The sequence below is a fragment of the Malaclemys terrapin genome, chromosome 5, assembly GCF_027887155.1.
Source record: "Malaclemys terrapin pileata isolate rMalTer1 chromosome 5, rMalTer1.hap1, whole genome shotgun sequence".
Taxonomy (NCBI): domain Eukaryota; kingdom Metazoa; phylum Chordata; order Testudines; family Emydidae; genus Malaclemys; species Malaclemys terrapin.
The window spans coordinates 84,574,072-84,589,379 of NC_071509.1; the positions used below are offsets into that span (position 1 = coordinate 84,574,072).

At 43.5% G+C, this 15,308-nt stretch overlaps 1 protein-coding gene across 2 annotated transcripts in view; it reads left to right on the forward strand.

Annotated features, from left to right (window-relative positions):
• SH3D19 (SH3 domain containing 19) overlaps positions 1-15,308 on the forward strand; it is a 137,488-nt gene that overhangs the window by 72,223 nt on the left and 49,957 nt on the right. The window contains exons 4-7 of one of the 2 annotated variants that reach the window (XM_054031006.1): positions 426-468; positions 2,693-2,834; positions 3,075-3,279; positions 4,016-5,011. In XM_054031006.1, coding sequence (XP_053886981.1) covers positions 426-468; positions 2,693-2,834; positions 3,075-3,279; positions 4,016-5,011 — 1,386 coding nt within the window. The remainder of the gene's footprint in view (positions 1-425; positions 469-2,692; positions 2,835-3,074; positions 3,280-4,015; positions 5,012-15,308) is intronic. The other variant, XM_054031007.1, reaches the window with a different exon arrangement.

The window sequence follows — 15,308 nt, forward strand, 5'->3', positions numbered from 1 at the left end:
TGCTTTCATTAATTTTCTTGCTTTTGTTAGTTTCTTTCACAGCTTTCATGTGGTTTTAAGCATAATCATATGTATTTAATATTGCGGTAACTGTTTTGGATCTTTTCCTTCTTTTCACTGCAAGTTGTCTGAATCACAAAACATGCCTTAAGGGATTCTTGAACTCCAGTGTATGTGTAAATATGTATATTCTGTGTCAATCTCAAAGTATTGCTAAAGAATAGCTTTAAAAAAAATTCTCTTGTGTTAAATACAAATAATTTTTATTTAACTATGGCCATTCTTAGAAATCTGTAGTTTATGATCAAATGCTATGTACAGTCAGTAATTTATGATAGCTTGGTGAGAATTTTAGTATCACTATCTTTATTTTGTTGCTGTACAAGTCCAGATTAACTTTGTTTTTCTTTCTTTTACTTTAATAGCTTCTCGGACTTCTTCTCATACCGAACATCAGAGAGATAGAAGGTATAACATGGTTATTTATATTTCAACCACATGTCATCCTAATAGTTGGCTTTAGAGTTTATTTTAACGGATCGTGTCAGGATCCTACTTTTGTTCTGTTCTTTTCTTTTCTTTTTTTTTTTCCTTTCTGATTTTTTCAGTGCGAAAACAGTAATGACTGGAACCAAAGAAATAAATACATTTTAAAAATAATGAGATTTTAAGAAGATGGATTTTTAAAAAAACTTATGGCCTCCACTTCTAGGTGATCATTTCAGGTTGAAAATACAAAGTTAAACACAAACACACACCCCTACAGCTGCTCAGAAAGGGAGCCCCAATTAACCTGTCATAACCTCTGGATGCTGACTTTCTATCCCTTCCTATCCTTTTTTAAAAGTACCCTTTAAACATATATTTGTGCATTTTCTGATAGCAAAATGACAGAAGAAGTTACCATAACAAATGGTCCATGTAGTCAGATATCCAGCATACTGCAATGGCCAAGAAAGGCATACAACTCATTAATACAGCAAAGTGTTCGCCAAGCTTTTCATTCTATGGACAGTTTCGCAATAGAGACATGTTCTGGATCCCACCCCCCTCCCAACACTGTTTGGTTCTCAAAATATTTTATTATGCAGACTATCTTGAAAGGTTCCACAGAGCACTGTTGTGCAATACTGAATATCAGTGCTGGGGGATAGGGAATACATCCTTTACTCTTGTAGGCAATTGATTTACAGTCAGAAGCATTATCATTATTTATGCTGTGGTAGCACCTAGAGTTTGGAATCAGGGACTGGGGCCCCATTGTGCTAAGCATTGTTCACAAATATAACAAAAGGGCAGGCTCTGCCCTACAGCGTTTGAGGCTTGATTACCCTTGCTTTAGCACTGGGGGGAGATTTTCCTAAAATTCTCCATGTAGACAAGCCTTTAGGTATCAAAGAATGAAACCAGGTAAGGCTTTCTAAATAAACACATTAAATTCCCCCCACCTTCTGCCACTTGTTAGTAGGTAGCCAGTGCAGTGTGGTAACAGTTAATATTATTATTAATTATGTTGAGAACTGTTCACTGCCAACTAGATATTCTGAAAAGTGTTTAAACTGTTTATTTAGGAGGCGCAGCATAAGTGAGCCTAGAATCACATGTGAACAACGGCATACACAAAAACAGAGAAAACAGCAGTAATTTGATCCATGTCCATAAATTAGAACAAATTAATTGGTTGAAAACTTCAGCTTCTTTTCCTCATGATTTCCTCAGATTTGGTCTTCACTCCAAATTACTTGTAATCTTTGTGAATTTTTAAACTCTGTGGGATTCAATATGAACAATTCTCCATGAATATTCAATATTCTCTATTCAAACTAAGGATAGTTCTAATTGGTCAGATATATCGCATAGTGGTGTTTTTGTTCTCTGATTAGATTAGTACACAAAAACTCCCAGCATGAAAACTCACTTGTGTAGCCTTCAATTAGCTTTCTGTGAGTATTCATGTTAGTTAAAACTCAGTCTTGTAAATGATCAAAGGAAATGAACACAAGTAGCACGGCTGAAGTAAATTCATTTAAAAAAATCAGCCTAAATATTCACAAAAAGTTTGTTGCAGTTTCAACATGTTCTACATGTGATGTTGTACCACAAAATAAAAAAAATCAATAAGTATGAATAAAAAAAATCATGACATGAATGTTGCAATTTGTTTTCTCACTGGGCTGAACAGGTGAAAAGGTACACATTTAGCCCCAATCCTTGCACTATCTTGGCTAAGACATCTTAATTTAAAAAAAATCATCTTAAATTTGTTTTGTTGCCTTGCATTATTTCTACACAGTAGTTAATAATAATGCTTTGCATTTATTAGTGCCTTTCATCAGAAGATTCCCAAACCACTTTATCCCACAAGGACACAGACAGCTTCTAGTAAAGTACTTAAGCACATGCCTACCTTGAAGTACATGAATAGCCTGTTGTAGTCAATAGAATTTCTCTTTTGCTTAGAGGTAGGAATGTACTTAAGTGCTCTGCTGAATGGGGACCCCGAGTGCTTGCTTCACTGGGACCAGAAAGGTTAAGTGACTGTATGAAATCATACAAGGCATCTTTGCAAAACAGAACTGGAACTACTAGGAAAACATATTATTTTAGTATTTATTTAAATCATTATTGTAAAACTTGCTAGCCAGTCGTTCCTTCCCTCTCCTGCAATCACCTTGTTTATGTTTCTTTGCAGACGTCCTGAGATCACAATAGTTGCTGCTGAGCCTCTCAGACCATCCTCCTGGTTTCCAGGTGGAAATGTCACTCCACAAGGATTAGGATTCCCTCCTCCTTCCCAGACTAACTGGAGGACAAATGAGCTTGTTCCAGCTGAGGTGAGCAGATAAGGGACGTATTTAGGTTACATGTGTAATTCATGTTAATTTTAAAGTGCAAAGAGGAACAATAACATCACCAGAACTCATTGTCCTCTTAAAAGAGAACTACTCTGTTTTTTTGTTTGTATTTTTGTTGTACATGTCAGTGTAGCATTTCTGAATTCATGTAAGGTTTTTTGTTTTTTTTTAATTTTCACATATGGACACATTAAATTTTTTACCTTTTTTCTTTTGTAGCTTCCACCATCTTATGAGCAGGTGATAAAAGAAATTAACCAAGTGCAAGTCAATACAACAAATAATAATGCTGCTGCTGCTGCTTCTAGATGCACTGCTACGTCTGCAACACAGACTGACTTTCCAGAGGAAATAATCAGCCATTTGCCAAGAAGTAATGTAAAAAACAACCTACCTACTCTCTGTGAATCTGAAATTGTTCAAGGTAAATGCTCTATGGACTTCATATTATCAAAGATTTTACAGATAGTGTTCTGGGGATGCTTTTAAAAATCAATTTAATCCTTTCTACATCCAATAAAAGTATTTCACTTATGGACTAGGTGCTGCTATGAATTACTGCATTTGCTTCTTACCTCTGATGACCTGATACTCCATTCTGGTCTGTGTCAAAAGTAAAAACGTGTTGTTCTTTAATATCACCCTAGACTATAATGCATTACAAGTATTTTTCCATTTTAGCTGTATTTGCAATCCTTTTTGGTCAGAGAATCTGAAAAAAATGAATGAAAAAACAGGGAGGTTGTAGGTCAGGACTGAGATGTATGCAAAGCTGGTTGGAGAAGCTGCTGTACTATTCCTTGTTCTAGCCACTGCTGGGAAACTCTCAATGTCATGAAACATTTTTTAAAATATTTTTCTTTATTTGATGGTGCTTTGAGTATGTTAAAATGAAAGTGCTGCAAGTCAGCAAAGTAATTTTGGACTCATTACTTGTAAATTCTATGCATTAGTGCAAAGATCAATTCTTTTCTAAAGTGTAATGTATTTTTGCCCCCTTGAAAAAGGGAGAATGACAAATGTAACACAAGAAACAGTGAGTTCTAAGTGGAAATAATTGGTGGATTTCCAGTTAGAATGGTTAGAGAGGCCAAATGACAAAGTAAATTTGTGTTCAAGATGTGTCAGAATACAATTTGAAAGCTTTTCTTTTCTGTCAGCAGTGCAAAGTCCTCTCAAACCTCCCAGACCTCTCTTAAATAGCAATCCTTCAGAAAATGAGGCTCCCTTAGTTGTCTCTGAAGTGTCTGAAGAATGGAAGTGCCAAGAAAATCCCAGTAATGTGACCGGTCCACTGCCAAAACCAAGATCAAAAGGCAATCTCAGACCTGTGGTCAGAGATATTCAAAGCAAATCACAAGACAATCAGGAAGAAGTGAGCCAGCCTCAAGCTGAAAGGGAGCCATCTCCAAGTCAGCCAGTGTCCCTCTTAGATAATAGCTTATTGGACAATCACATGGTGATGAACAGTATGAATACAGAAAAAAGCCAAAATAGTATTGGTTCAAGGATCAAAGCTTTTGAATCCCAAGCAAATTCTGATATCTCAGGATTATCAAAGAAACCAGAAATTGCTCCACGATCATTTGTCCCAAGACCAACTGTTTCTGCAAAGAAGCCAATAATAGCTCCAAAACCAGAGCTAGGGGCCAGGAGAGCTTCAGGAGAGTCGGGTTCATGGACAGAAAACACACAAAAAGATATATCCAGGAAATGGCACCCTCAACCTCAAGAAGCCAGAAGTAATGTCATAACCAAACCTGAATTGCCAAAGAAACCAAAACCTGGCCTTGTAAAAAGTACTAGTAATGATTTGCTTGATGCAAGGAATGGGTCAGCTTCAGAGAACAATGATGAACAGAAGAAATTCCCAGTTCCTGCTCCAAGGCCACTCGTTCCCAAAAAGTCTCTTTCTGTAGAAAGTCCTGCCCCTCATTTGACTTTACTAAAACCAATCATCACTGCTTCCAGTCTCTCGGTAGCTACCCAAGCAACAGCTTTCAAGTCCCTGAGAGAATCATCGGCTCCAACCAACCTCTCAACATGTACTTTGCAAAGTAAACCAGTTGGGGAAGGAGATCTTATCAGTTTTGATGATGACGTTTTGCCCCCTACTTCAGTTAGTGCAGTTCAAGAATGTACCAGTTCTGAAGCAGGTAAGAACAAGTGCAAGGAGATCAATTGTGAACATGGTTACAAATTTGCATGCACATGATATTGTACATATTTACAGTGGTATTGGTATATGTGTATGTAAAATTCTATGCTTGTCATTGTATTAAGCTTCATGTGAAATTACATGGACTCAGAGATCAATATGATTGACCAATAAGGTTCCTAGGCTGTGTAATTCTGAGAACAAGGCAGCTGGATTTATAACTTAATAGCTAAAATAATATACAATAAGCTCAATACTATACTCCAGATGCCACTTCCAGAATGCATCATGATCCTTCTCAGGTGCGGGAGACATCTTGCCTTATGCTACCTAAGCTATCTAGTACTAATATCTGAGCACCTGTGGTTCATAGCATCTAGCTCCTGGGCAGTTAAGTAATACATGTATAGATATTTATTCCCCATTATGTCAGCGAGAGAAGCATCAGTGTGCATTGTGTTTTGGAAAATCATGACCCAGCACACTAAAACACCGTGCACCATGAGTGGAGGAAATGAGTGCCATTATCATAGAATCATAGGAATGGAAGGGACCGTGAGAAGTCATCTAGTCCAGGTCCCTGCACTCATGGCAGGAATAAGTATTCTCTAGACCATCCCTGACAGGTGTTTGTCTAACTTGCTCTTTAAAATCTCCAATGATGGAGATTCCACAACCTCTCTAGGCAATTTATTCCAGTGCTTAACCACCTTGACAGTTAGGAACTTTTTCCTAATGTCCAACCTAAAACTCCCTTGCTGCAATTTAAGCCCATTGCTTCTTGTCCTATCCTAAGAGGTTAACAACAATAATTTTTCTTCTTCCTCCATGTAACAACCTTTTATGTACTTGAAAACTGTTATGTCCCCTCTCAGTCTACTCTTCTCCAGACTAAACAAACCCAATGTTTTCAATCTACTCTCACAGGTCATGTTTTCTAGACCTTTAATCATTTTTGTTGCTCTTCTCTGGACTTTCTCCAGATTGTCTACATCTTTCCTGAAATGTGGCACCCAGAACTAGACACAATACTCCAGTTGAGGCCTAATCAGTGTGGAGTGGAGCAAAGAATTACTTCCTGTGTCTTGCTTACAACACTCCTGCTAAGACATCCCAGAGTGATGTTTGCTTTTTTTACAACAGTATTACACTGTTGACCAATATTTAGATTGTGATCCACTATGACCCCCAGATCCCTTTCTGCAGTACTCCTTTTTAGGCAGTCATTTCCCATTTAGTATGTATGCAATTGATTGTTCCTTCCTAAGTGGAGTACTTTGCATTTGTCCTTTTTGAATTTCATCATTTCAGATCATTTTGAATTTTAATCCTATCCTTCAAAGCACTTGCAACACCTCCCAGATTGGTATCATCTGCAAACTTTATAAGTGTGCTCTCTGTGCCATTATCTAAATCACTTATGAAGAAACTGAACAAAACCAGAACTGATTCCTGCAGGACCCCACTTGATATGCCCTTCCAGCTTGACTGTGAACCACCGACTACTCTCTAGGAACAGTTTTCCAACCAGTTATGCCCCCACCTTATAGTAGCTCCATCTAAGTTCTATTTCCCTAATTTGTTTATGAAAGTCAAGATATGCAACATCTACCACTTCCCCACTATCCACAACATTTTGCCAACGTTAAAACAAAATGTTACATTTCAACCTGACAAATTTTGTTTCAACTTTCAGATGTTTTGAGAAAAGGAAGGAAAAGTAGTTGGACAAAACAGGTTGTGGTGGTGCTGCTGCCTCCCTTATCAGCTTTAAGCCCAGTGGGTAAGCACTTATCTGGGATGTGTGGCTATCCATTGTCATTTATAGTGGCAACTCAGTTAGGCTTGGTAGAATTTGGTGTTTTTTTTTTCCTTTATAATTTTGAGAGATAATATCAATATTTTTAAGCATTTCCCTCCTGATTTTTATTAATTTAAATTTTCACAGCTGTGCCAGATTGTGGGGTTTAAACTTCTTAAAAATGATTATTTATTTAAATGTTCATAACTGTGGGTTTGGCAGTGGGTGGGGTCAGACAATTATTTAAGGACGGTAGACATTGAGATAGACAAAGTTAAAACTGTTATAAAGTTATGACTGTTCAAATGCAAATTTTCAACATCATGTCAAAATATTCAAAATAAATATCCTTAATTTGAACTCCAATAAGTTCACAAGCAGAATTTTTCTAACTTTGCCTATCTGTAAATTTTGATGATTATTGATGGAAATTTTTTTGTCATTTTTTGATTGTGTACAGTGAAGTAGACATTTACCAATAAAAATCTAATCCAAGCCTATTTGTAGTCATTCATGATGACAATGGAGAGTCATTTGGCCAGAGATGGTGCCTGGTAATTAGGGAACTCACCTGGTATGTAGGAGATGCAAGGTCAAATCCCTGCTCTGATGACTATTTTATTTATTTTCAAGAGGAGAGACTAAGAGAGCCCCATGGCGGAATATTCTATAGTCTTTTGGCTAGGGCACTCACCTGCAATGCAGGAAACCCAAAGTCAAATTCCTTCTCCTCATCAGGCAAAGGGAAGAATTGCCCCGGGGTCTCCCACATCCCAGGTGAGTGCCCTAACCACTAGATTAAGGCTTATAAGGGAGGTGGTACCACCACCAGCAGCCACCACAAAAAGTTTTGACTTTTTCAGTTCAGTAGAAACCGTTTGGCAAACTTGACCAAATTTGCAAATAGTTTTGGTTGACCTGAAACTGCATGTTATAGCAAATAATCTATTTGTCAGAAAAATTTGAGGCACTTTTGAAAATCCCATTCGGCCCCTATCTGCATCTTTAGACACCTAACTATCTTTGAAAATATGTCCCTCAGAATTTAGACCATAGGCCCTGTTCCTGCAATAAATGGACCCTGGTGTCCACACAGAGCTCATCACAGAATTGGGAATTTAGATTGTAAATTCCATGCGGTGCAGTGACTGTCTTTCTATGTTTTTGTATAGTTCGTAGCACAATGCACCCTTCAATCCTTATGTGGGGGTTGGGAGGAATATATATATTGAAGGGTGCATTGTGCTAGGAACTATACAGAAACATCTATCAGTTATGTTTATGCACACTAATTAATATTACATTGCTTTTATTGCTAAATTTTTCTTTCTTTCTTGAACTTTGCTAACCTTACAAAAACGGGTTTGATAAGAATTCAAGCATGTGCTGATTTAAGCCTGTTCATGGGCCATATAGTACTGTAATAGCTGTTGCTAACATAAAATAACATATTGGAGACTTTTAAATAACAGTAAACAATTTACTTAACTTGTTTTTGATAAGACTGTACAGATAGCTGTTGCTGGCCTGCCTGCCTAGCTCCAAGTACAAGCCACGTCCTTCTGCTGATAAGGCTCATTACATACAACACTATGGGTAACTTTGGTTCCTACTTCAGAGTTCCAGCTATCATTACAATACCATCAGCTTTTAAGCAGAATTCCCAACTGCAGTGCATAAGGAGTGCCTCTTAAAAACAGATGATACAATAAAACCCATGATGAATGAAAAACATTTTTGAAAATGTGAATTTGGGAATGAGAGAGAGAGAGTGTATGAGAGAGAGAGAGAGAAGGGTCTAACACTTTTTAGCTGTTTGTTTCACTTAGCATTAAAAATGTTCAGCTATTTGGAAACGTATACATAAATAGTACATGGCTGTCACATTAAGTTTATATTTATTAATGGTAATGTGTTCTCATTATAACTTGTGCGTTGCATAATTGGATGGAATTTTGATTTACTACCTCTTCCTTTCTGTATTGACGTAATAACTCCAGGATGGATTTAGGAAGGAAACTGTAGAAATGCCTTGTATATTAAGTTCAGTACTGCTGATAGCAATACATGTATTTTCAGAACTGCTTTGAATCATTTGCTAACAGACTGCTTTTAAAAGAAGTGAAATAAGGCTGACCCAGCATTCTGTTGGCAATGAAATGTGCTGCAGTGTAGGTGATCAGCTCAGGATAGACAGAGCCCTTTTCTTCGTGGACTGATGGGGTCTGGAACACTGCAGAAGCAGTAGCATTCCCTGGGGGAAGAGAGAACTTTTGAATTACTTGAGAATTACTTCCCAGTCCACTCCAGGAAATGTAGTGGGACTGGAAATGACTGGCTCTGAATAGAGTTATGTTTAGCTCTTTTTGTCCGGAGGGATGTTGCTGCAGTGCAGAGCAGAGCATAAGACTTTTTTCCAAACACTCAAAGTAAAACTTGTACTTCAGAATATTTATATTTGTTTGTTTCCTTTAACCACTGGAGTCCAGCTGACAAGCAGTCAGACAGAATTCTTACATTTAAAGGTCCAGTACAAAGAAAACAGAAAAGACCAGTACTCACCTGCTTGTAACTGTTGTTCTTTGAGAGGTGGTGTTCACGTTCATTTCAATCAGGTGTGCACGCACCACGTGCACTGTCGTCGGAAACTTTTTCCCTTAGCAGCTCCTGTCGGGTCAGCCAGGGAGCCACCTGGAGTGGCACCCTCATGGCGCTCAATATGTGACCCTGCCGACCCAACCCCCCTTCAGTTCCTTCTTGCCGGCTACTCTGATAGAGGAGAAGAAGGGTATTGGAATGGACGTGAACAACACATCTTGAAGAACAACAGTTAAAAGAAGGTGAGTAACCATCTTTTCTTCTTCGAGTGCTTGTTCACGTCGATTCCAATCAGGTGACTCCCAAGCCCTCCACGGGGGTAGGGTCAGAGTTAAGGAATCAGTGACTGGAGCACTGCTCTACCGAGAGCTGCATCGTCTCTAGTGTGCTGTGTGATGGCATAGTGGGTGGTAAATGTGTGCACCGAGGACTAGATTGCCGCTCTGCAGATCTCTTGGATGGGCACCTGGGCCAAGAAAGCGGTGGATGAGGTTTGAGCTCGTGTCGAGTGGGCCGTTATAGCCAGGGCTGGGACCTTGGCGAGGTCATAACAGGTACTGATGCAGTCCGTAATCCAGGAAGAAATGCATTGTGAGGAGACCAGAAGCCTTTTCATCCAGTCTGCCACTGCTACAACAGCTGGTTTGACTTCCTGAAAGGTTTTGTGCACTCAGTGTAGAATGCTAGTGCTCTCCACACATGTAATGAGTGGTGGAACCTCTGCTCCTGTGCATTAGCATGTGGCTTGGGATAGAAAGCTGGTAGAAAAATGTCCTGTCTGAGGTGGAATTGGGATACCACCTTGGGCAGGAAAGCTGGGTGCGTTCTGAGCTGTACCTTATCCTTGTGGAGGACTGTGTAGGGGGGGTCGGAAGTTAGTGCTTTTAACTCCGGCACCCTCCTGGCCGATGTAATGGCAACCAGAAAGGCCATCTTCCACGAGAGAGACACAAGGGAACATGTAGCCAGTGGCTCGAATGGGGCTCCCATTAGTCTAGCTAGGACCAGGTTGAGGTCCCAAGTCGGTACCAGTGGGCAAGACTGAGGGTATAGCCATTCCATGCCCTTAAGGAAACGGCCCACCATAGGGTTGGCGAAGACTGAATGCCCCAACTCTCCCGGGTGGAATGCTGAGATGGCCGTGAGGTGCACCATGATGGATGATCCGGCCAGGCCTTGCTGCTTCATGTGCAGTAGATAGTTCAGGATGAATGATATAGATGCCTGAAGTGGGGATACACGACTGCGATCGCACCAGCATGAGAACCATTTCTATTTGGCCAGGTAGGTGGCCCTGGTAGCTTCCAGGCCATGAGATAGAGGGACTTGAGGTCTGGGTGACGGAGGCAACTGTGGTCCTGTGTAATCAGATCGGGAAGGAGCGGCAGCGTGATGGAAGTGCCCACTGACAGCTCCAGAAGCGTGGTATACAAGTGCTGGCATAGCCATGCTGGGGCAAGCAGAATTACCTCCACCTTGTCTCTGTGGATCTTGAGGAGAACCTTGTGAATGAGTGGTATCTGAGGGAAGGCATACATTAGACGGTTCCCCCAGTGCATCATGAACATGTCCGAGATTGATCCTGGGCTGTGTGCTTGGACACTTCCTGTTGCTCCTGGTGGTGAATAGGTCTACTCGGGGAAACCCCCACCTTTGGAAGATTGAATGTATGACGTCTGGACGGATGGACCACTCCTGACTGCGGAATGACCTGCTGAGGTGGTCCGCAAGCTTGTTGCATGCTCCCAGGAGATAGAACATCTCAAGGTGAATGGAGTGGGCTACACAAAAGTCCCAGAGGTGGAGAGCCTCCTGACGGAGAGGGGAGGAGCAGGCTCCGCCCTGCTTGTTTATGTAAAACATGGCAGTGGTGTTGTCGGTCAACACCGCCACACACTGACCTTGCAATATTGTATGGAAGGTCTGGCAGGCTAGTCTCACTGCTCGGAGTTCCTTTATATTGATGTGGAGCAGGATCTCAGATTGTGACCACATGCCCTGAGTCTGTAGGTCTCCTAGGTGAGCCCCCCAACCCTGGTCTGACGCATCTGTTACTAAGGTCATGGATGGTTGAGGGGTGGTGAATGGGATTCCTTTGCAGACCATGCGACGGTCCAACCACCAACCTAGCGTATATAAGACTCATAACAGTACTATTACTACTGAGTCTAAACTGTCTTCATCTGGGTGATAAGTTGAGGGAAGCCACACCTGGAATGGCCTGAGCCTCAGCCTGGTGTGCCTGACCACATAGGCGCATGCCGCCATGTGTCCCAGGAGGTTGAGGCATGTCCTTGCAGTAGTGGTGGGGTATTGTCTGAGAGTCTAAATTATGTATGACAGTGTTTGAAATCTGGACTCTGGTAGTATCGCTCTTGCCTGAACCAAGTCCAGCACCACCTCAATGAATTCTATTAGTTGGGTGGGTGACAATGTCGATTTGTCCACATTGAGGAGGAAACCTAGTCTCTGGAAGGTCTCTCTGACTAACCGGACCTGGGACTCCACCTGCTCCCTGGAGCGCCCTCGCAGCAGCCAGTCATTGAGGTAGGGATACACCTGCACCTGCCTCTTTCGGAGAAAAGCCACGACCATGGACATGCACTTGGTGAATACCTGGGAGGCTGTTAATAAACCGAATGGGAGTACCGTGAACTGATAATGTATGCGGTTGACAACAAACCCTGGAAGAGTCTGTGGGCTGGCCAGATGGCTATATGAAAGTACGCGTATTTTATGTTGAGGGCAGCATACCAATCCCCTGGATCCAGAGAAGGGATAATTGTGCTCAGGGAGACCATGCGGAACTTCAACTTTACCATGAACTGGTTGAGTCCTCGTGGGTCTAAGATGGGTCTGAGACCCCCCTTTGCCTTGGAGATTAGGAAATAACAGGAGTAGAATCCCTGGCCTCTTAGCTCCCGAGGAACTTCCTCCACTGCCCCTATGGTGAGGAGCAATTGCACCTTCTGGATAAGGAGTTGCTCATGAGAGGGGTCCCTGAAGAAGGACAGGGAAGGGGGGTGGGAGGGAGGGGAAGAGCAGAATTGGAGAGAATAGCCCACTTCTACTGTGCGAAAAACCCAGCAGCCTGATGTTATTTGGGACCATGCACAGTAGAAGTGGGATAGACAGTTCAAAAAACAGGGGGGGAATGATCCATGATAGTGGCTGGTACGCTATCCTTGGGCGTCCCTTCAAAACCCTTGCTTGGCTCCCGACGATGGCTTGATTGGGCCCTGCCCTTGGCCTGAGGGAAGGTTGGAGGGTCTTCACCTATTGTTCCTGCCCCTACGGCGGTATGTGTCCTGCCTCGGGTGGGGTTGGTGTTGCCTCTGCTGCTGTAGGGGCTGAGGCTTGAAGGGCTTTCTCTGGGTAGCAGGCATGTGCATCCCCAGAGATTTCATCATTGCCATTGAGTCTTTGAGGCTGTGAAGCCTCGAGTCTGTCTGGTTCAAAAACAGCCCTGTGCCTTCAAAGGGAAGATCCTGCAAGGTCTTCTGAACTTCCGGTGAAAGCCCGGAAGCTTAGAGCCAAGCTGTTCTCCTAATGACCACCCTCTAGGCTATGATACGTTCCGCAGAGTTGGTCGAGTCGACTGAGGCCTGCAGGAATGTCCTGGAGACTGCCTTTCCCTCCTCGATCAGAGCTGAGAACTCAGCCTTTGACTCAGTGGGGAGTAACTCCTTATATTTAGACATGGAGTTCAGCGAATTAAAATTATACCTGCTGAGGATAGCTGCTGGTTAGCTATCTTCAGCTGTAGACCCCCGGGGCATAAATTTTTCTGCCAAAGAGGTCCATCCATTTGGCCTTGGGAGTCGGTTCCTGTTGCCCCTGGCGCTCCTTTTCATTCATCGCTGAGACCACCAGGGAGCAAGGGTGTGGGTGGGAGAACAAGAATTCATAACCCTTGGAGGGAACAAAATATTTCCTTTCCACACCCCTGGCGGTGGGCAGAATGGAGTGTGGAGTCTGCCATAGAGTATTATAATTGTTGCCGATAGTTTTAATAACCAGCAACACCACTCTGGAAGGACCCTCCAGAACAAGACTGTCCACCACCAGGTTCTCTGACTCGATGACTTCCTCTGCCTGTAAGGCCCATATTATGGGCAGTGCAGCGGAGGAGGTCCTCGTAGGCCCTGTGGTCAATGGGCGGAGGACCTGAAGCTCATGCTCCTGCCATTGCCTCATCAGGCGAAGATGGCGAGGAGGCCAGTAGGGGTACTGGATCATCGTGGCCCACCATGTGCTCAGGTTGGTCCTGGGTAGCATTGGTGTCAAGTGGGTCGGCCTGATCAGATGTGACCTAGGTTGTGGGTGGGTCTGGGGACAGTTCCATTGTGACCTCTGTAGTATGAGGGGGCAGTCTGGATAGTGTCACCTCTGTAGTACGAGGGTTGGTTCTATCTGCCGTTGACCGTGCCGGATGATGCCCCAACGTAACATACCTAGAAACCCTGGAAAGGGTTGGTAAGCCTAGGGGGTCCAGAAGGGTCATTGTGCAGTGGGTGGCCATTGTGGTTGCTCAGTCAACCTGGCATGCCTCCAGCGCTTGTCTGACCTGTGCCTACTGTGCCGTGAATAGTAGGAGTCGGCCTCAGAGTCCAAGGATCCTGAGGGCGACGACCATGGCGGTGCTGACAATCCCTGCGCCGGTGGTCGGTGCCGAGAAGAGGAAGTCTGGGATCGGAGCCGTGTAGATGATCGGTGCTGGCTTTCCCACGACTTAGACCCAGTGCCGCGAGTCCGATGCTGGGGAATGGCTCCTGTGTTCCAGTACCATATCTCGGTGTCGGACGATAGAGGGCGACTGCGATCGGTGCCGACTCCTTGGTGCCAGAGACACAGAATGTCACGCTCCCTGCACTGTGCAATCTTGTAGCAGTGCCGGTGCCAGAGGTGTTGTGGTGATGTAGATTGGGAACGGTGCCATGAACAGTGCTGGTCTGGTGAGGAAGAGGGCCTCATCATTGCAGGTTTGTCTCTAGATGGCACCCGTCTAGGTGGTGCCAGAGGCTTATCTCAAACAGCAAGGGCTGAGGCGTAGAACTTTCTATCCGCTCCCTTGCAGCCTCAAAAGTATCTGAGGTGGAGGGGAGTTCCAAATCCTCCACCAAGCAGTGCCCTGCTGGAGAGTCGCTGGGTGCCGGACTCAACGGTGCCAACTGGGTCGCTGGAGTCAACAGCACGGGATCTTGCTGTTTGGAAGTTAAGTCTTTCCTCTGAGGCAGCAAAGTCTACCCAGATGGTCTCGCTCTCTGAAGAGAGTGCCCTCTATCCACCTTCTTATGACACTTACGGGGGACCGGGGATGTTGACCGATGCCAGGGCACCACACCATCCTGCGTCTTCAGTACCAAGGGGCTCTAGCCCCTTCCTCGGTACCGGTTCACCAACCAACACAGGGGCGCTCCACACTGACCTTGAGCCCAGGATTTGGCAGTCAGGTGCCACTGGACGGAGTGCAGCTTCCATTAATAGTTGCCTCAAACAGAAGTTGCATTCCTTTCTCGTCCTGGGTTTGAAAGCCTTCCAGATCTTACAGTGCTTGGACTGATGTGCCTTCCCTAGACACCTCAAGCACGAGTCGTGAGGGTTGCTGTTGGGCACAGGTTTCTTGCATACACCGCAAGATTTAAATCCTTGGCTTGAGGCATGCCCCAGAGCTCAAGGTAGGATGCGGGGAGAACGACCCACTCACCAAGACTATCCTAACTACTAAACAATAAACTAACTACAAAACAAAAGAAAAACTGTGTAGAACTAAGTAATGGCTAAGGGAACACTTGCAATCAAGCAAGCAAAACGCAGTTCCAACACCACCACGGACGGTAAGAAGGAACTGATGGGGGGTCAGGTTGGCAGAGTCATATATTGTGCGCTATGAGGG